The following is a 22,569-nucleotide window of genomic DNA, read 5'->3' as shown; positions in this document are numbered from 1 at the left end:
AACACGGATTTAATGTGTCCCCCCCCCCCCCCCCGCATACGGGTGGCAGGGTGGTGCAGTGCGAACACTTTGAGCCTAACAGCAAGAAGGGCCTGTGTTCAATTCCTAAATCGGGTACCTTTCTGCATGGAGTTTGTACCTTCTCCCCCTGTTCTATATGGGGTTTCCTCCTGGTTCTCTGGTTTCCTGCCACAACTAAAAAGAAACACACAATATAACTGGCTAAATCCTGACTTAAAGCTAAAATGACTGCAGGAATTCATATTATTTTGGCCTTTCGGTAAAGTCTCGTAGATAGGTCAATAAAATAATAAAATAAACGAAAAACTCCGACGTTTCGATCGCAACACAAGCGACCGTCATCAGGTGGAAAAAGGGGGGGGGGGTCGCTTGAATTGCGATCGAAACGTCGGAGTTTTCGTTTATTTTATTATTTTTTAACCTATCTACGTGACTTTACCGAAAGACCCAAAGAATATAACAGGCTTTGACGAAACATCACAAAGCACACAAAAGATCCTGCAAATGACTCAATTGGGAATAAACAAATAGACGCTGCCCCCTACTCCAAAAACTTTGCAGAATCTTCCTGAAACAAGAGTCTTGAGGCTTTCCTGGGCATTGAGGCTTTCCTGGGGTGAAACAAACGTATTCATAAATTTATCACGCATAGTCAGCGAAGGAACGTTGCGCCAAACATGTCTCATACACCCGGTGTCTTCATTTATTTGTTTGATACACAGATCACAGGGGAGGGGGGGGGGTGTGTGCGACCACGGGGGACTGCGCCATTCCCTTCAGGATCGCAGTCCTCATTTCGAACGTCGCCCGCCAACTGAAGTGCGCATCAAGACGGGCGACGTGTCCACAGAGTGACAGCTGTCTCCTTCGAACCGAGCTCTCGATCGCTAGGAGGCCGGTCGCAGATGCAACGTTGGCATTTATGACGAAGTCGAACCATAATCTGGTACTGATGGCCTGACGGACAGACGTGGAAAATTCCCCAGGAGCGGCACAGCCCCCCGCTGGCTCCCGCGGGACGCGACGATCGTACTTGGCGGTGGCGGCGTCCCCGTGGGCGTCCCCGTTGTCGGACGAGGTGGAGGAGGGCGACGACGGCGGGGGGGAGGGGCCCGTCGTCTGCCGGGGGCTGCTGGGAACGGCGGGGGCGATGGGCGACGCTCGCTCGTACAGCGGAGTGTGCTTCCCTGTTGCTGCGAGAGACGGAGTGCGAGCTCAACCCCCCTCTGCTCGTCCTCCTCCACTCACCCCTTCTTACCGTCCACTCACCCCTCACCCCTCATTTACTTACAACTACAATCACCCTCTACGCACTCTCCTATACTCACCCGCTCCACTCATCCTCCTCCACTCACCCCTTCTTACCATCCATTCACCCCCTCCGCCGCACATCTTAATGTTCCCGCACCACCGATAAGCATGGTTGGTTACGCACGGTGCGAAAGAAGTTCAACATACGTACATACATGTGAGTCTACAGGTCTACAAGATGCTCACCTGGAGAGGCGATGTTTCCATATCCATGATCTTCAGCTCCCAGGCTGTTGTTGAGTGTCGCGTCCAGTGCAAGGTTGTTGTCTTCTGAAATGTCGTTAAAATCTGCCTGGTAACAAGCCTCCGCCTGATTGGACGGGCTCTTCCCCGCCTGGCTGGCAGCCGAGTCCTGATTGGCTGTCTGTGGTGAACTCTGAGCATCGCTTTGCTGGGGCTGAGAAAGGGTGTTCAGAAGGAGGACACACAAAAGAACAATGTGGAAGTAATGAATGAAGGGCAAGTGAAATGTGGTTATTTATTTGGAATTCGTGAGTGGTTCGCCTAGATTTGAACCCAGAATCTCAGCAGTGCCAGTTTAGCACTCTGATAAATTAGCAAGGCAATCTGCCACCTACAAGTTGTTAGGTCAATCCCTGTTTAACGTTGTCCATGTGAGACAGAACTAAAATGGCAATGATGATGATGATGATCACGAAGGTGATTTGATAATGCGGCGGTGGTAGTGAATGTGGTGTGGAGTTAGTGACTTACCGGCCCATCTCCTTGCTGGTAGGACGGTGCGGTGTTGTGAACTGGTGCCGTGGGGAAAAGTGGCACTGGGAATAGGGCAGCACCTGTAGAAAAAGCCACGGTCCGCACATTCCACACCCGCCACCAAGGGACCCTCACCCACAGCAGTGACACAGCTCGGAGGGAGCAACGCGTTCGCCACTTGATGTGGGTGCATTAACCACGATCCTCCTTGCATAACAGGCGAGAGAGTTAACATCTCACGATGGGGTCAACACTGAAAATCAACACAGGCGTACCGGGCAAGTTGGTCGACTGCACGGATGGCCTTGGGTACGTCTTGTGTCCCTCTGTGTAATACTGCACTGCCTTCTTGAATCGCTCGATCTTCTCACCCCTCTGGGACTGTACGCAGACACCCACACACAAAGACAAACATACGAAGGTACACCTAATTAGCCATACAGAATGCTGTGACGAGTGATTAATCAGCGATCGCGTATTGTAAAGGCTGAGTTAAATAGCTTTTTTTCATAAGCAAGCCTGGCCACAAATGATTGCTCAACTAAGTGGCCTATCATGTGGAAATGCTATAGCAGCCAAATACTCTAAACTCGTGTTATTTAAATGTGGAGGGAAAAATTGGATGAACCGGAAAAAAATCTACATGACCACGGGGAGAGAGACACACAAACTCCAAATATACAGGTGCGCCAGGGTCGGGATCGAACTCACGAACTCATGTATATCAGGTGTGGTATACAAAATGGGTATTAGACACTTAAGTTATCCACGATTGGAAATCGAACCCAGGTTGCCAGGTTTGTATTGCAGTGCGGGCGCACGACTCCACCACTCACACCCAGCTCTACTCGTGGACCTTCCGGGGCGCGAGGAACGTTCGTCGGCGAACGGACTTGTGTTGTTTACGATCAGCGAGCCGAACCTGTGAGTGCTTGAACACGTCCTTGGCGATGGAGTCGAGGTCGTTGATGTCGCTGACGTTTTTCAAGTATTCGGCCACTGCCTTGATGACCACGTCGCAGGGTGGCAGCACCAGTTGGTGCGCCCGCACCTGTAAGGATAGACGCCACCCGCACCTCCCGATTAGCACGGCTGGCCACGTACGGTGCGAAAGAAGTTCAACATACATAATGAGGGGCAGAAAGCCCACCTTATTCCCTGTCTCCTGCCCCGTAAGCACCTGGCCTCGGGTACGTTGAATATCTGTGCCCCCACCAACCTTAATCACTTACTCTCTGTACCGGACTCTTGTTCAGTGAGGAAAAAAACAGAAACACAAAGCATTGCATTTTTAGTTTTTCCTAAGGGCTCTGCCGGTTAGAATCCAGCGGCCACCCTGGTTAATACCGGGCGGTGAAATATCCCCAATGACCCTACGCGGCCGTCTGCTTCACAATAGACATCAGAGCTCTCCTGATGTCGTTCGTGTACCGGCGTCAGGGCCCAAATTTCGCAGATTTGAAAATTACACCGCAAATTACTCGATCGGGATTGCACAGCCAGCAGCAATAATCGCCCCCTACTGGCAGTCATTGCCTAGGTAATTCGTGAAAATGAGACGATCCTGGTCTCTTATAGCATGGGTTAAACGAAATAAACTTCACTTGGCTGATTTGCTCGCAATTTTTATTTTATCAATTCACAGGCAGCGAGAAACTGTTCTAATCTGCCGCTGGAAATTCAATTGGGAAACGTAAACAATAGGAAGGCAAATAATAGGGATTTACGGCAGACAAATTTATTAATTAGAATAGCAACATCGTCCCCCCCGACTGACAGATGAATGAACACTTGCAGGCGGGTGCTAAGTCACCTCAGCTAAAAAAAACTACAGCTGGGCATTGGAATAACTTTGATAAGGTATACAGGAGATCATCGATTAATTATCCAGAGGGTTCGGGAGGGAGGGGGGCGCCAGATTTTCCAAAATGCCGGATAATCACACCATGATTTAAAATAGCCTATTTCTGCACATTCTTGCGTAACATTGTTTTCAGGTGTTGTTGTAGATGAATTTTTTAGTGTTTTACATTTGTTTACTGGGTGAAATTGGCATAAATAAAGATGAAAAACTATCCTGTAAAAAAGGTACCATATTCACTGTACCGTACTTACCACTCCAATCTCGAAGACTCTGCATGGTGTGCTGTATGTGGTACTACGCTCTCGTTTCAACAACTTGTGTTTGGCGATCCCCGGACTGATGCAGCCTGCCTTTAGACCGGTGCTCCGGCAAACGCCAAATTACACGCAACTTTTCGCCAGATCGCACTTCGCATAATTTCAGTTTTTATTACTCTAGTTATTTGTCATGAAAAATGAATATACGTGCGGTATTTTCAATGTTTAAGTTGCATGTGGTGAATAATGTACAATATATATTTGACACTGAAATCAAGCGTAGCTATTTTTTTGTTACGCACATGGTGCCGATCGCCAGACTGATTAACAGCCTTCGGAGCAAATTTTGACGGTCTCGCTGGATCGGCCCGGGACCGCTGGATGTTGGAAGCCGGAAAAATCGCGCGCCAAGTAATTGATGATCAACTTTAATTCCCTTTGAGATACTGGGGCATTTAAGTGCCCATTAAATACAAATCCTTCATTTTTTGAAGTTCGGCTTTAACAAAAGCAGCAACCCACTGCGATAGACTAATCCAGACATTATACGTTAACCTGGTTCCACATAAAGGCAAGCTCGAATATATTCAGTCATTCATGCCATGGCTTGAGCAGTTACCTTCAGAGATGCCAGTGGGTGTTCTGGACCAAGCAGGTTCCAATGAAATGCAGCCAAATCCTCGTCAGGCAAGAGGTGGTTTCCTGGAAATAAACAACAATCGGTTTTAACGTCTCACTAGGTACGGTGCGAAAGAAGTTCATATATACATAGATACAGACTTCCTTACACCCGACTTGTCTACGCATGAAAAAACAAACTCAACCAGGATACTTCTATCTAAATTTTGTATTTGACCAGGTAAGGCCCAGTGAGCTTTATAGCTCTTTTTCAGAAGCAACCTGGCCACAAATGAGAACATGCAAACTCCAAATATACACATGTCACGGTCGGGATCGAACCCACAAACTACTGTATACCAGGCAAGGGAGTTAACATCTCGCCACAGCACCATCTCATCACAATGCCAAAGATAAAGATCCCCCATATAGCCATAACAGACTTTTGGGGCAGGTGCTGTTAGCGAGTAGCACCTATGAAGACCGACACGGCACATGAGGGGGTGGGTGGCCAGCACCACGCCCAACCGCCTTTGTCTACCTCGTGGCGATGTTTACACATCGCACTGAATACTCATTTGAGGCTGAGTCGATCTAGGTGAGGCCCACAACTGGGTCAGAAAATCGTCACTGGTGTTATCATGATCGAGAATCGAACCCGGATTGCCTGGTTCGTAGTGCAGCGGACTAACCGCTAAACTACCACCCCCCAAACACACAAGACAAAGATCCCCTATATAGCCTTACCAGACTGTTGGGACAAGTGCTGCTAGCGAGCAGCACAAAGACACGCACACACACACACGAAGATAGACACACACAACAACGACCGCCACTCGCCGCTAAGTGGTGGTGACATCACCACTGTGCTTCTGCCAGGCTATGTGCACATTAAGACCGCGTGAAGTGTCAAACGCCTGCCGGCAGGAGGTTACGAGACAGACCCAGGTGCCACGGGCCTGTAACACACACACACGCACACATGCACACGCGCGCGCGCAGGGACACGGGCAGGCACACAGGCGTCTCACCGAGCAGTGCAGCGAAGATGGGGAACTTGTGTGGCTGCAGCTGCAGGGCGCACGCCGCCTCGGGCACCAGGTACTCGTTGGCCGTGAGGCTCTTGCCGTTGCGGCTCAGCTTGAGTGTGCTGGAGCTGAAGTAGTGCGGCGGGCAGAAGACGGCGTAGTCGGAGTCCTGCGCCACCAGCCCGTGGAAGCCCGACTCCTTGCAGAAGCGAATCACTTCCAGGTGGTGATCGTTGATGCTTTGGCAAACCTAAGGAAGGGTGGTGGTGCGGTGCGGACAGGAGGAGAGAGCGTGAGCGAGGCGAGTGTAAGGGACTTGGAGAGATTGGGTGCTGAGGGGGTGAATATAGTATTCCCAGTGAATTACCGAAGGACTGAAAATTATTGCGGCTCTCCGATGTGTTTTTGGATTGTATTGTCTTTTATAATAATGTTGAAGCTAGTTGTAATTACTGGCGAATCGTCATACTCAGATTGGCTGTGTCGGGTGGTGGCGAGTTATACGACACGTATATTTACGAGATCTAACCCAAAGATACCTGTATTATGTATAAAAATGTTATTTGAAAAATTAACACCGCCAATTACTTCATTTGGATTATACATAGCAACTGCCGAGCCCTGTGGCAGGACCCTCCTTAAAACGAGTCATGGAACTTGGTGAGGCTAGCCTAGGTAATAAAGCATACATATATACACATACCGGACTGTGTGGAATATGAATAAACACGTTTTAACAGAGGGAATCTCGAAACTTATCAAATGTGAAAAAACATGGGCATAAAAAATATATTTGGCAATCTGTACGTTAGACGATGGCCTGGCACGCTTTAGAACCAAGGCCGTGTCAAGCCATGTTAAATCCTAACACCACACCGTGTCTCTCCTCCCTTGACTGGGCCAGCTGCAGTCAAAAGTGCGTTAAATAGGTGTTTGAACAAAGCAGGCAGATTGCTAGGCGCGACCTCACATGACCCTGGCAAAGAGCTGTGGAACAGCCAATGTTGGGCTGGGTGGGACGGTGGCTATGGGTGAACGAATGCAATCCGACGACTTAAGAAGCAGGATTTTCATGGAACAAAGACGGCCACTTCGTCGCGTGCTTTCAAACGCGCTTCTGCGGCCGTCTGCAACGTGCTTCCTTGCGGATATTAGGAAGCCACTGGAGCTATGCACTTTTAAATTTAAGACGAAAACGAATTTCTCGAGAACTACTTTGTGTTAAGTTGGTGGTCCTTCCCTCGCACCTCCGATTAGCACGGTTGGCTACGTACGGTGCGAAAGAAGTTTAACATATATACCCCCAAACCGACAATGCACAATGCCAGCGGCAAGATTTCTCACCGGCACCAGCCAATGGGACCACATCTCCAGAACATTTAGAACCTCCCCCCCTCACTGGTTCCTAAGCCATTCTCAAGTCAGGGAATCTCTATACAGTAGCCTTTGGATGTCGTGATGTTATACCATTCATTTAGTATATCCGTTAGTATCCATGTATCAAACTGCAATTCTGAGACCTATTGTGCACAGGCAAGGATGAAAAGGCGCATCCCTGCAATTACTTGCTAACACGGCCGTTGGCGGAAGTTGCCTCCAACTAGAAGGAGCTCCAAAGAGCCCCTGTAGAGATGTTGTGTTGGGGCCGGGTCTTCCAAACTCAAACATGACTCAGAAGAGGTACAAAGGAGAGAAACATTTATTCAAGGCGATGGTGGAAGCGAATGCTGCACGGCATCACCGTCTTCTTGCCCCAACCCCAGCTCCGCCGAGGCCAAAGGCTTCAATTTTACCAAAGTTGAACTCCTTCACGAGTCACATGTTTAAAAAAAAAAACACGTTTACCGTGTTTTTGTAACTCCCAAATTCCTCCCGACCATAAAGCCGCGCGCACTTTAAGCGCCGCGTCTGCTCGCTCGCTCGATGGAGCTGACGCGCGGAATGCATTGAGAGCTCAGGGTTTTCCCGTGCAAGTAAATGAAGCATAAAAAAACGCAAACCCTGTGTCACCAGGGGGGGAAAAAACTTTGGCAGTGAGCCTGGATAAACTTTATTTTTTAACCCATTGAGATATGAAGTCCAGACTTTATCTCTTATAAAGTCATGTTTTAATGAGGTGTCCGGATGCTTGAGCAGTGGGGGGGGAGGGTGGCTAATGCCTTGTGCCAGAAACGCTGATCCGCCACCACCGAGCTCCCGGATTTGGGTCCGCGCTCCAACCACGTACGCTTTAAACCGGGTTAAATTGCAGAGACTTTGATCACTGCCACCATTAGCCAAACCTTTCCAAAACGGGACGACTCTATAAGCCATCCTTTAAACTGGGATGTTTACAAAGGCATCTTTTAAATTCCAAGAAATTCACCCCTCGGTGCACAGAAGAAAAATGGAGATCTGTGAACATCGACTGGACATCTGAGAAAAAGAGCTTCGAAGCTCATCGGATTTCTCCAGGATAAAAAAATATTCTGATTCTGAAATTTAAAAAAAATAAAAACTTACATACCTTTGTCAATCCCACTGCTGGATTAAGGCCTCCCAAAGCTGTATCCATCATGGGGATAGTTTAACTGTACTTCACCATGCTGGTCAGTGCTGGTTGGTCGTGGAAAAGGAGGGGGGGGGGGGTGTCAGGATCGTGTCAGACATCACTTATGACTGACGTTAGTCAGGAATGGAACTCAAGTTAACGTCGTCAAAGTGCAGCAGGCTAAACCACCATATCAACCACTCCCGCCCCGCTGAGCGGAAATAACATGTCGTATTCAAGATTAATATATAAGTGCGTGCACGAATCACGCGGCACTGTGACGTCAAGGGGATGCCACGTCCCTTGGCGGGTTTTTTTTTCCCTATCATTATTTTTGGCTGGCTCTTTCCCTCCACTCTCCTCTTTCTCTCTCCACCTCTTCCTTCTCTCCCAGACGAGCCATCCGAGAGGATCGCGCAGACTGTTACCCATTGCCACAGAGGATCGCACTCGGGACGAACGACTCCGTGGTCACGGAGAAGGGGGGTTTTGAGGGGGGGGGGGGAAGCACATCCACACATTTCGCCTGGGAAATCTGCCAAGAGCCCTGAACTGGTTTAACACGTAGGCTTTCGCGACCAATATCATCCATAAGAGGTTTTTTTTTGTGTTAGATCGCGTGAATGTGTCGTTAAAACCCGCCATTACCCGACACAGCCAACTAGTAAGGGTTGTCACGTAAACATGCGCGTGCATAATGTACGTTCGCTCATTAATCCCCCTCGCCCACTTTTCGCAAGAGTGCAGAAGTGTGGTCATAGCTAAGCCTCTATATAAGGAACAAAACAGGAGGACTTCTCCACAAATCTGGCTGTCGCCTGATGAAGCTAGTTGTAATTACTGGCGAAACATCGTACTCAGATTGGAAATGTTGTGGCTTGGCTCTCCAACACACCGGTGTGCTGTACTAATGACGAATTGGCCACGTTCTGTTTACGTGATAACCCTTACTAGTTGGCTGTGTCGGATCACCACCGACACAGCCCTGAACTGGCACAAGCACTCGCACACACACATGCCCTCACCAACCACCATATGTATTCCCAAGCTGCTGCTGGATGAAGGCCAATGGACATAACAGTTTGGTAATTTTCAGAAATTTTACGTAAAATTGCTACATCAGTACTCTTTGGTTCTTTCGGTAAAGTCACGTGACTTTACCGAAAGAACCAAAGAGTATGGATTGCTGCAGTCACGAAAGCCTCAAATGTAGATTGTTAAATCAGCAGCATAACGGGAACACTCAAAAGAGTGCAAAGCGTCACGCCGTGGGTGGGAATTACAGACCAGCCCGCAGAAGCAGACTTCAAAGAACTTCTTTCGAGGTTCATACAAGTGGCGAGATGTCAACGACCTCGCCTGGTATACAGGAGGTCGTGGGTTCGATCCCGACCTTGATCTCTGTATATTTGGAGTTTGCATGCCTCTCACCCTGTGGTTGTGTGAATTTATCTCCGGGTCCTCCGGTTTTTCCCTCCACATTTATAAACATGCGTCTAAGAGTAATTGGCTGCTATACATTTCCACATGACGAACCAATTCATTGAGCTATAATTTGTGGCTAGGTTGCTTCTGAAAAAAAAACTATATAGCGCAATGGGCCCTACCTGGTGAAATACAAGGTTTAGTTGAGACATTTTTACACACCCACTCTTCCCAAGGAGGGAGAGGTTCAACGCACAACAGTCAAATCAAAAATGTGAATTGTCAGAGCTGGAATTTACCTATTACTGTGTGCAGTCAATGGAAAAAAAGATGAAAAATATCAAACTAATTAGGGCTCATTTAATTAGGGTCTGGTTTCACAAGACAATGGGGTACAACAAAATGGGCACAATCATGTGTCCTGAGCCAAGACGCACTGGAAACACAATATTAGCCACGCAAATGCATAGAAAATTACAACGCTTTTAAATTGAAGGCAACTTAATGTCGAATGACCAAGATAGGATTCTGCATTACGGTATGCATTTACATCTTCAGTTGTCTTTCCCGAAATTCCCATGTCTTTAATGTAACGTTTTCAAATGAAAGGCTTGCTAAAAATGCACTCTCGTGGCGAGTTCAATTGTAGAAGACATCTTCTTGGTTCTTTCGGTAAAGTCACGTAGAAGGGAAATAATAAAATAATAAAACATAATATAATACTTTTTAAGTCACGAGGAAGGGAAATAATAAAATAATAAACGCGATAACATATTTTTATTATTATTTCCCTTCTACGTGACTTTACCGAAAGAACCAAGAAGATGAATCCCTGCAGTCACGAAAGCTTTAAATCGAAATGTAGAAGACATGTTTTGTTACGCTTACAAATTGTGCACAACTGGCTATAAAGCCTCCGGAAAAAAAGTGTTTCTCGTTTGCATTAATTGGTTAGTGAAGTGTAATTTACTATAAGTTGAGAGTCCACTGAGATGTAACATTGTGCATGCACGCAAGGGCTAGGCTAAATCAAGTCCTTTTTTGCATTTAAAATGCAGTGACACAAAAACTTTACATCTAGCTAATTGGCCCTTTCTATTACATAGCCAAGTGATAATACATTATTTTTGCTGAGGTTTTGAAGATAATTACGATAAAGTATTTTCACCTTTTGTGTGTACGTATGATTAACTTCTTTCGTACCGTACATAGCCAACCGTGCTAAATCGGACCAATCAGGAAAATGTGACGGACCAATTGTCCATCTTCAGGTCACCGCATACAAAATCCCACTCCTGTCAAGTACCCAAGATACAAAAAGGGCGTTTACAAACTATTCGGTAGAGAGGCCAGTTAGTGGCTCATTGTCATAGACAAGCGACCACCGATGACTTTCTTTGAAATTTCACGTCAAAATGTTCAAAGTAAAATGGTAAAAGGTTGAAAATTTGGACGTTTGAGGCCACCAAAAAGAATCATATAATAGGGTTTTTCCCCTTTTTTCTGGCAACAAAACTGAAACCTTTTAACAAGGATTCATGTCTGCATTAACCACAATACCTGCAGTCAAAATAAAAAAACATACTATGATAATATATGCATTGTCCTTGAAACTGATTGGTCCACACCAAGGGACGGCTTTCTTTTGAGCCTCGACCCAATTGGTGCTCGACCAGATGACGCCAAAAGGCGTACAGCTCAAAGAATCATATTTGGAGAGATTACGGTCAATTCAGACTATAGCGTTTTAGCTAAAGGGCTAAACTTTGCAGTCACACCAAGACACATACCAGTTAATGACATAATTGCCCATGTCGACGTTGCACTCAAAGGCCTGGGTCACATCGCTGCAGACGTAGCAAGATCTGAAATCGCTGCAACCCTCAAAAACGCTAAGATGCCACCTAGCAACATTAGCAAAGATGAGCGCTTTGAATTATCTCAATTATAAAAGAGAGATGACATTGTCATCCTCTCAGCCGACAAGGGCAATGCCACTGTCATCATGGACAAAATAGAATATAACAACAAAATTTAGTTACTACTCAACGATGGCAGCTATGCAAAGATATGATGAGATCCCACTAACAGCCTGGTTACCAAAACAAATAAAATCATCTCTGATTCAACAGCATTAATTGATCAGACCAAACAGTTCTCATTGAAACCTTCTGCGGCCAGACCACCAAGATTATATGGCCTTCCAAAGAAACACAAAGAAGATACACCCCTTCGTCCCATCGTCTCCACTATCAACTCCCCCCACCTACAAACTGGCGCGTTTTCTGTCTGATATCCTGCGATCTTTCACTGGAAAAACCACCTCTGCGGTACTAAACTCTACTCACCTGGTATCGACAATCAAAGGCATTTCCCTATCCCCAGACGACCTGCTTGTCAGTTTTGATGTGGTGTCCTTGTTCACCAAAGTTCCGGTACCTGATACTATCGCAATCATTAAAGACTTAGTTCATCAAGGACTGCATACGGAGGTACCCCCCCCCTTGTGAGACATTGCTTAACCAACACATACTTCATTGGAAACCTCATTTGCCAGTAACAAAATATGATAATTGGTTTTTTACCCTTTTATCTGGCAATAAAACTGACACCTTTTTTACAAGGAGTCATGTTTACATTGACCACAATACCTGCGGTCGGAACGCAAACAAAAAACAACTCTGATAATGTATGCACTGTCCTTGGTCCAACACCATGTGAGACGAGGCTCTAAAGAAAGCTGTCTCGGGTGTGGACCAATCAATTTCAAGGACAGTGCATACATTATTAGAGTTGTTGTTTTTTGTTTGCGTTTCGACCGCAAGTATTGTGGTCAATGTAAACATGACTCCTTGTAAAAAAGGTGTCAGTTTTGTTGCCAGATAAAAGGGTAAAAAACCAATTACCATATTTTGTTACTGGCAAATGAGGTTTCCAATGGTGTAAATGCTTACCCCGAGCTCTCATACTATGATGGTGCATTGCCTTTGAGTTGTGCGCCTTTTGGAGTCTTCTGGTCCAACACCATGTGAGACGAGGCTCTAAAGAAAGCTGTCTCGGGTGTGGACCAATCAATTTCAAGGACAGTGCATACATTATCAGAGTTGTTTTTTGTTTGCGTTCCAACCGCAGGTATTGTGGTCAATGTAAACATGACTCCTTGTAAACAAGGTGTCAGTTTTGTTGCCAGATAAAAGGGTAAAAAAACAATTATCAACACATACTTCACCTGGAATGGAACTTTCTACAAACAGACTGATGGCACCCCAATGCCCCCCCCCATCTCTAGTTGTAGCCAACGTGTTCATGGAAAAATATGAGACTGACGCCATCCAGACTGCCACTCTACGCCCAACCCTGTGGAAGAGGTACGTGGATGACACCTTTGTCATCTGGCCACATGGCCGACCTGCTCTAGACCAATTCCTCAACCACATCAATTCCATACACCCAGCCATCAGATTTACCATGGAGGTCGAAAAAAAGGGCAAGCTACCCTTTTTGGATGTCTTAATTAAAAGGAGACCTGATGGTTCAATGAGCCACTCTGTCTACAGGAAAGCTACCCATACATATGCTTACTTGAAACCAGATTCCCACCACCATCCATCCCAGAAGAACTCCCTCATCAAGACTCTATACCATAGAGCCCAATGCATTTCCGACCAGGATCGCATTGCCAGTGAACTCAAATACGTACACCAAGCTCTCAAGGCTAATGGTTACTCAGACTACACAATCCGCAAAGCCATCACTCCAGTCATAAAGAAAGATCCTCTTGAGGAGCCATTCAAAACCATCACCTTACCCTACATTGCAGGGGTCACAAAAAAGATCTCCAAAATCCTGAATAAACACAAGATCCAGGTCCGTTTTAACACAGTACATTAAATCCGTGATCTGGTTCCATCTGTAAAGGATGCGGTTCCAGACATACAGTACCCGGGCGTTTACAAACTCAAGTGCCTCTGTGGTAGCAACTACATTTGAGAAACCAAACGACATATCTCGGACCGCATCCGTGAACATAAAGCAGACTTGAAACACGGTAGGACTAACTCCTCTGCCGTGGCAGATCACTGTTATAATTCAGTGGGCTCACATGACATTGACTTCTCCAAGACGGAGGTTCTTTGCAAGCCAACCGGCTACCATGAGAGATTCGTTCATGAGGCCATCCACATATACAAGCACAGAGACAATTTCAACCGAGAAGATGGATTCTGGCTTAGTAACCATTGAAAAGATGTTTTAAACCATTTCGGTTCTTAATTGATTGTATTTTACGGTGACTTTCAGACCGCAGCCCTTTCGCTGGCACTGCCTCTTAATACTTCTCACACCACGGTCAATGGTATGGTTTATAACATGTAGTATAATAATTAATAGTATAACATTGCAATGTTTAACAAAACTCATAAGGCAATATATAGCATCGTAATTGCATAATGAATATACATCAGTGTGGTATATAGTTGGGTTCATAGAATAAGACAGTGTAATATCACAAGTCTAATAGTTTATAATCTAAAGTATAGGGTAGTGTAAAGTAACGCATTGTATAATTCAAAGGTGGAATTTGTCTATGATATGATGTTATACCATGTAGCTTAGATTGGAAGGTATAATATTGTATTATATAGTAGTCCAGTTTACAGCATAGTCATAAGGCAACTCTGGACACAACAGCGCACCTTGGCTGTTGCACCTGCCCCTTTTCTTTTTTCCTCTTTGCCTGTGTTCCCAGCCCCCTCCCTCCTCCTCTCCGGAGGTGATGCTGGTAACATGCAAATTCATATTTTAACGCCGCCCACACAGCTTAATAGACGCGGTCCTTGCATGACAGCGTTGATTCAAGCTCTGTCTTCCGGACAGACCTGTCTCTTCACCTGAAGAAGGCCACTTGTGTTGTGGCCGAAACGTCGTGAGAATTTTATTGTCTTATTTTATTCCCATTCTACGTGACTTTACCAAAAGAACCAAGAAGATATAGCGGTTGTGTATAAAAAAATAATGTGGCCAAACCATTGATTGGAGAGATTGGAGAAGTGCCACCCTCGCGGTGAGTGAATTGATATCACACGTCGCCCGTTGGAGGTATCATCTCCCATGGTACCTCGTCCCGACTGTATAAAATCTACAGAAACATTCTTTCTGTGTACGATGACTGAATATTGGCCAAACCATTGATTGGAGAGATTGGAGAAGTGCCACCCTCGCGGTGAGTGAATTGATATCACACGTCGCCCGTTGGAGGTATCATCTCCCATGGTACCTCGTCCCGACTGTATAAAATCTACAGAAACATTCTTTCTGTGTACGATGACTGAATATTGGGCCAGCATTATACTGGTAGGAACCTCCTGGTGACACCACCAGCCCACAGGGGATTATTGTGTCCGTCCGTCCTACATCCAAAAATGGGAGGGGTGGGGCTGGGTGGAGAGGGGAGGGTGGGGAGGGGCTGGGTGGGGAGGGAGGGGCTGGGTGGGGAGAGTGGGGCTGGGTGGGTAGGGTGGGGCTGGGTGGGGAGGGGAGGGTGGGGAGGGGTTGGGTGGGGAGGGTGGGGAGGGGCTGGGTGGGGAGGGTGGGGCTGGGTGGGGGGTGGGAGGGGTGGGGCTGGGTGGGAAGGGGCTGGTCACCCCGTGGTGCCCTTATAAAACTCAACGTTTAACCTACTCAAGCGGGCTTGTTCCCGCCCTCACAGTCGGGCATATTAGCAGAATACACCACGCCGCCGTTGACCCTGGCCATTGACCGAGCAACCCAACGTTCCTACCAGCTCCCTCCGCAGGAATGTGTTCAAACTTAAGATACGTGAACATCCAATTGCATCGCGCGTAGATGCCAGCATTTCAATCGGGGAAACTCTCAAGCGATGACAGCGGCACATTTACCAATCGAATCTCACGCAGTCGAACCAAATGACTGCTCGCTCATGCAAACAAGATCACCGGCCTAGCACGACAACATGCCCTTTTCTTCAAGGGAGAGCGAACAGCCTTCCCCCTTCTAGGACAATGTTTCCCAAAGAGCATCGGCGATTTGGGGTTTTGTCTCTTCTTTTATCACCATTTTCATTGCAATTGTTATATCGCTGTCACACCACGAGACAAAAGGGTCCATTCGGATCTCCCGCAGGGCAGTGCAGCCTTTCCGTGCCAAGAGAAAGGCCCACACACAAGCAGATATGACATAGATCTCTTCAAGTGACCTCTGGTCCAAACAATCGTGGGCAGCAAGTTCACACCCCACCCCTGCCGCCCGGAGTCATGTTCATCGCATGGCAGCCAAACCAACCACTTATTAATTCTCACCGCTGGAATTTAGCCAAATTAAATGCCGGATCAAATTTAGTGTGATGGGGTTTGTTTTGTACAGTCATTGGTGACCATCAACTCACTCCACCTGAAACCCCAGTTTAATCAATGTTCATGTTTATTATACCAGGTAAGGCTCACCTAGCTATATAGCTCTTTTTCAGAAGGGACCTGGCCACAAATGATAGCTCACGGAAGTGGCTTATCGCGTGGAAGTTTCTAGATGTGAAGGGAAAAACCGGAGGACCTGAAGAAGAACCCAAGCTACCACGGGGAACATGCATATTCCAAATATACAGGCGTCAGGGTCAGGATGGAACCCATGACCTCCTGTATAAAAGGCAAGGTAGTTAACATCTCGATACCATGGCGAGACGGCCAGATGTTAATCCAGGCTACCGCCTGGATTCAAACCCAACATGTCAGCGGTGTATAACCCCTTCAAAATTCTAAGCTACTAGCCCACCTCCCCAATGAACCTAAACTTAAGTGCCTGGTACCACATTATACAGATTGCAGGCTCTGAAGAGGGCATGCAAAGAGCTCCAGTGTAGGGGGCTGTAGACACGGGGAGATGCTTTAATAACCAGGTTTATTGCAACCTAACGGAGCTGTGCATGTGCGTAGTTGCTCAAATAAAATTGCAGACAAATCAAATAAAACCCTTGCCTGGCTCCCAGGTAATAGGTTGCCGACTGCACTAATTAAAAACGTACAAAAAAGTACACATCCGGCCAGGTGGCGCTAAGGCAGTGCCCGACTCACATGCTGGTCAGACGACGACTCGGGACGATCAACCCCCCTGGCGTCGATGAATTGAGTAGCACCTAACCATTACCCTCTCACCCCGACTCACCCCTCTACTTCAATCTATCAGTGCACCCACCCAGCAGGCCAACCTACAAACGCCACGGCACCCGGAGAGCTTTCAAAAAGAGATCACGTCTCGGTATTTCGTCGCTAGACGGCAGCGCGGGAAAATCCACCGTTGAAATGGACTATGCTCCCACGTACTGAGCTTTCAACAATCCCCAAACCATAGCGACCAGCGCGAAGTATGGTCAGACAGCCCCCATGACAAGCACGGTGCGGGGGAGGCCTTCATCCAGCAGCAAACGGACAAAACAGCTGTACGTGAACATGACGATAATATAATCAGCCTATCGTCCCTCCGAGGTAGATAAAAGTGAGTACCACTTTGCCAACATAAAGCTGGTTTATACTTGGGTGGGATACTGCATGGGAGCAACAGGTGCTGCCGTTTTTGAGCTGCGAGGTGGCAAGCAGAGGAGCCGACAGAAATGAATCCATCCATATGGATCTTCGGGTGGTACTCCCACCACCCCCACCCCAGTGAGTGCGGGTTATCTCGGGTTAGTCCCACTTCCTCCAACATGAAAAAGTTAAATAACGGTGCTGGGAAAACAAATCCATGCGTGACACAAAATAAAAGTTATTGAGAATCAGTGGAAAAAAGTTTGCTGGGTAACTAAAGGGCACTATTATTACCACTGCTACGGTAACTGGTAGTACAATGGGCACAATGGTCCATGCCAAGAGGAATGTGGAATCTCCACCAATGATTCAGGACCACGAATAAACATGAACAGCACAATGCTTCGGAGTTGAGTGAATAGAGAGAACATCACTCATTGACTCCATCGAAGATGTTGAGGACTATTATATTCTTAGTTTTTTCGGTAAAGTCACGTTGAAGAGAAACAACAGTCACGAAAGCTTTAAATCAAAATTTAATGTTGAGGACTGTCTAGGGGCCATCCATTCAGTACGTACGCATGGAGGGGGGGTTAATCCAAATGCGTACGTTTGCGTATGGAGGCTCTACTGACAATGTACGCATAGGAAACGGGGGGGGGGGGGGGGGGTCAAACCTCGATAATAATTTGTCTACATTGGCCTTCAAATGAGCCACAGTTCAGTTTCTTCAGCTGTCAGACAACAAGTACTACCGGGAGAAGTGGGTCCTGTGGGAGAGGTGTCACTTGTATGCCACCGAACGCCTGACTGCTAGCTATCACGCAGCGCAGCAGCGAGTCTGACATTGTCTGGCGGCCTGCCCCATGGATGACCACACATCCCTCAATCTGGCCTCACTGCAGACTTCCGCTGGCTCAAGATTTTAGCTGCCGCGGTTGCTCTCCATTCGTGCTGCTGCTGACCCCCGGACTTCAGTACTGACACTGGTCTGTACATCGGGCTACTGTTACAGCAGATGTTCAATCGACGCACTTTATATAGAGACTAGTTCACCGAGTTTTAATTGTGTTTTAAGATCACAAAAGACGTGCTTTTGAATAACCAGTCAAGATGGATAACACGGTCAAGTAAAACTGTTTGTACAAAGCTGTGTGTAAAGCTAAGCCGCAAGCTAGTAAACAAGAACAACAAAAATAAACTCATCGGTTATGGGAGAAAATAAAGCGGGATGAAACTGGGTTCAGTCGGCGTTTGAACCTAGCGGACACTCGTGATAAACTTTTTAAAGGTACGCAACTTAATCATTTAATGCAACCGGCGTTGGACAATGTGTTTGATTAAACACGTTAATATTATTAATCCTTGATCGTTTCTGCATGGATTAAATATCGGCCATTCTATAGGATTCGGGGGGCGGGGGTGCGTCCAGCGTACGTACAGCGTACGTACGCTGGACGCACCCCCGTACGTACAGCGTACGTACGCTGTACGTACAGCGTACGTACGCAGGTGGGGGGGGGTGTAAAAAGTACTCGTGCGTACATGGAGGGGGGGAGGGGTCAAGTTGACAGATTTTTGCGTACCTACTCAATGGAAGGCCCGCTACCAGACTGACTCATGCCAACCGCACAGTGTTCAAACACCACACTGCAGGTTGCAACGCCTCAACTTTTGCTTCTTCTTTCGACACACCGCACGACTTTGAAATTCCCTCCCATCGTCTCAATTCCCACGTTTCTACCTTTCTCAATGAAACTATTACTATTTACTTCTATTTTTATTTTACCAGGTAAGGCCCCACTGAGCATATAGAGCTGCTTTGCAGAAGCGACCTGGCCACAAATGATAGCTCAATGGTGGCTTATGTGGAAATTTATAGCAGCCAAATATTCTCAAACGTATGTTTCTAAATCTGGAGAGAAAACCCGGAGGGACCCAGAACAAAATCCACGCAACCAAGGGGAGAACACGCAAACTCCAAATATACAGGCACCAGGGTTGGGATCGAACCCACGACCTCCTGTATACCGGGCAAGGCAGTTAACATCTCCTAGTCACTGTGATGATGATGAGAGAGAGAGACATGCAAACTCCAAATATACAGGCACCAGGGTCGGGATCGAACCCACGACCTCCTGTATACCGGGCAAGGCAGTTAACATCTCCTAGTAACTGTGATGATGATGAGAGAGAGAGACATGCAAACTCCAAATATACAGGCACCAGGGTCGGGATCGAACTCACGACTTCCTGTATACCAGGCAAGGCAGTTAACATCTCCTAGCCACCATGGTGCCCTAAAGAAATGTGACATCTTACCTATTACAACTTTGTGCTTTAAGTTGGCGCATTATAACCTTTGTGCCTGTGGCTCGGCAAACTGTTAAATCTTTTGTCAAATTTGCACAACAAAAATGCCAAGTAAGAATTAAGTGCAACGCGTTTGTTGGTGGCACACCCTACGCCATTGAAAAATAAAACCACAAATCGACATAAATGAAACGGCTAATATGCAATACTTCAAGCGAGTGAAGGGGTTCAGGCTTTTGGATAGCCATTAAACAAAGACGGTCGCCGCATTGCATGCTTTCAGATGCACTTCTGCGGCCATCTAGAACGCTCTTCCTTCCGATCTTAGGAAGCCACTTCAAGCTCTGCACTCTTGAAATCTAGATTGAAACATTTCTTTAGAATTCCTTTTTTTCTTTATAACTCCTTTTTGTGTTCAGTTTTTTGTCCTTCCCCCGCCACCTCCAATTAGCACGGTTAGCTACGTGCGGTGCGAAAAATGTTCAACATGCATATGTGTGTAAGAGATGAGGAGAGAGCGGGGCATGATCCAGTTGGAGAGCCACAGCCCGCAGAGAGAGGGCATGGCCAGTCACATGACATGCTGCAGGGCACAGGCGAGGTGCAAGGCTCACACTGGACGTGCCCGCCGGCACGCCAAGGTCTGTTTGTTTTAATAAAAATCCATTTGCGTTACCGGTAACCATGATAAAAAATATATATACGGTTATATTACCGGTTGCCGGTTTGTATGTATGGACGTGCGTTAAACTTCTTGCGTACGTTGCCAACCATTCTAATCGGAGGTGGACAAGTAGACATTTCTAGAGCGGTGATCATACCAGGATTTATGTTTTTGGCTGAGAAATGAAGAGGCAATGACACTAGGCTTCAAGGCTGTCACTTTTCGTTGGAGATTTCAACACAGATTGTATTTTTAGAAGCAAACCACGTGATAAATTAAATGTGACAATCGAACTTACAATCAATCACCGCATCGTGTTTCTGGATATATTGCACGACTGATTGAATGAGGCACACCACTCCACACATAGCAGGTCATTCTTGTAAATTAAGACTCTACTGGTCTCTTGAGCTCTTACTTGGTTAAACAAATAAACTTAAACTTGACTTGAACTGTCGTTTAGAGTATGATTGTATAGGTTAAACTGGATGCGACTTCTGAACCACAGGATGTTAATTATATGTAAATATAAAACAATGAAGCGTTGCGACTGGTGAGATTAAAAGCAATAAGTTGCTCCGGGCCAAACATAAGATGAACTTAGGATTTGTAGACATCAATTGAAACCCCAAGACCTTAAAAGTCAAGGTAAGGCGATGTAACAGGACTCCCTTAAACATTCGGAGGCCCGCCCCAAGACGGCGGGGGCCTGGCATTGTTTTTCAGTTTACGGAACTTTCGTTATTTCGAGCACACGAAGAAGCATCTCCAACTGACCATCTCCGCAGGCTGCAGAGACAGATATATAGGCGAGTGTGTGGGGAGGAGCGGGCAGGGTGGGGGGGGGGGTACACACCTAAAAAACAATAGCGAAGCACCATAAAACATAACATAAAACAGCGCGCGCTCCGATGCCAACAGACGTACAGTGAAAACCCGCTTCGTATACTCCTCCTCTATGGGGACCTCAAAATATGCGTGATACGAGAGGGGCTCGCCAAAAAGCAGAGGAATAAACGTGATGCGTCTAAGGCGCATTTGCCCTGTGCCGCAAGTGTCCAAAGATTGGCAGGGATGGGAGTTATGAGCTGCATACACTTGAGCGTACAGTGCAGTAATACTCATAACACCTCTGCTAGAGACGGAGATGCATGTATTATGTATGCATGTTGAACTTATTTCGCGCCATACGTAGCCAACCGTGCTAATCGGAGGTGGCGGGGGGGGGGGAAGGATAGCAAACTAAACACAAAGAGCAGTTCTGAAAATAAATTCGTTTTCAATCTAGATGATTTAGGAGTGCATAGCGCCAGTGGATTCCTAATATCGGAAGGAAGAGCGTTCTCGACGGCCGCACAAGCATAATCTGAAAGAGCACGATCCGGTGACCGTCTTTGTTCGATGGCCAATGGAAGGCCGCTGCTGCTGCTGCGAGGATGACCGGAGTTCGCTCGCTGGTTTACACAGTCGTCAATCCTTGACGCAGGAAGACAGCATCACGTCAGATTGGCCAGCACGACTGTGACGCTCACGGAGCTTTGAAGGCGGGGGTGACGAATTGCGCCGAGATCATGATACGACACGAGGTTCCAGCATTCAATCGACACGTTTCTCAGTGCTGTCTCATCCTCATCATCATTAGCCGTGGTCAATCTACTGCTGGATGAAGGGCATCCCCGAGCCGCCGCCACCTATCGCAACCATCCCGCGTGGTGTTTCTCCAGGTGCTCTCTTGGTTTCCAAGCCCAAATCACCTGAATTGCATGTGACCTCGTCAGATCATAAAAGCCAAGCAGGTTTTGAACCTGGATAAGTGCTTGGATGAGTGACCACCACGCATGCCAGATATTCATTAGCAGCTGCAGTGTTCTGCTACGCAGTGGTAAGCAGTGGACAGTGCACCCAAATATAATGTACTCTGCTCTTATGCTCCGCACATTAATGATCCCCGCCTTCACTAACCCGCACTAACCAGCATGGTGAAGTATGGTAAATGAACCACCCACAGCCACCACGGCACCTCCGATTATCACGGTTGCCTACGCACGGTGCAAAAGATGTTGGACATACAGTACATACATACGGCACGAGGGAGCGTCCCTCATCCAGCAGTGGGTTGACAAAACGGGCAGGGAGGGGGGGGGCTGCACACGTGTTTTTCCCTGCCACATGCAAAAAACACTCACGTGCCAACACCAAAGCGTAGCCAAAAAAAAATTGGGGCACAGAGCGTTCATCCAAAGAGCAGAGAGAGAGAGAGCTTCATCAATTCGGAGCAGTTGGCAG

At 47.0% G+C, this 22,569-nt stretch overlaps 1 protein-coding gene across 2 annotated transcripts in view; it reads right to left on the bottom strand.

The window, feature by feature from the left end:
• LOC116952779 (family with sequence similarity 120 member A) overlaps positions 1 to 22,569 on the bottom strand; it is a 46,044-nt gene that overhangs the window by 13,579 nt on the left and 9,896 nt on the right. For both annotated transcript variants that reach the window (XM_032972405.2, XM_076074459.1), the window contains exons 2-8: positions 5,820 to 6,066; positions 4,790 to 4,872; positions 2,972 to 3,100; positions 2,325 to 2,430; positions 2,047 to 2,129; positions 1,519 to 1,729; positions 1,055 to 1,214 (exon numbers count right to left, since the gene is read on the bottom strand). In XM_032972405.2, coding sequence (XP_032828296.2) covers positions 1,055 to 1,214; positions 1,519 to 1,729; positions 2,047 to 2,129; positions 2,325 to 2,430; positions 2,972 to 3,100; positions 4,790 to 4,872; positions 5,820 to 6,066 — 1,019 coding nt within the window. The remainder of the gene's footprint in view (positions 1 to 1,054; positions 1,215 to 1,518; positions 1,730 to 2,046; positions 2,130 to 2,324; positions 2,431 to 2,971; positions 3,101 to 4,789; positions 4,873 to 5,819; positions 6,067 to 22,569) is intronic.

The sequence above is a fragment of the Petromyzon marinus genome, chromosome 48 (genome assembly GCF_048934315.1).
Source record: "Petromyzon marinus isolate PM22_M1 ecotype Great Lakes invasive population chromosome 48, UKy_Petmar_22M1.pri1.0, whole genome shotgun sequence".
Classification (NCBI taxonomy): Eukaryota; Metazoa; Chordata; class Hyperoartia; order Petromyzontiformes; family Petromyzontidae; genus Petromyzon; species Petromyzon marinus.
Note: the sequence above shows the minus strand (reverse complement) of the source record. Positions and strands in the feature narration are given on the sequence as shown.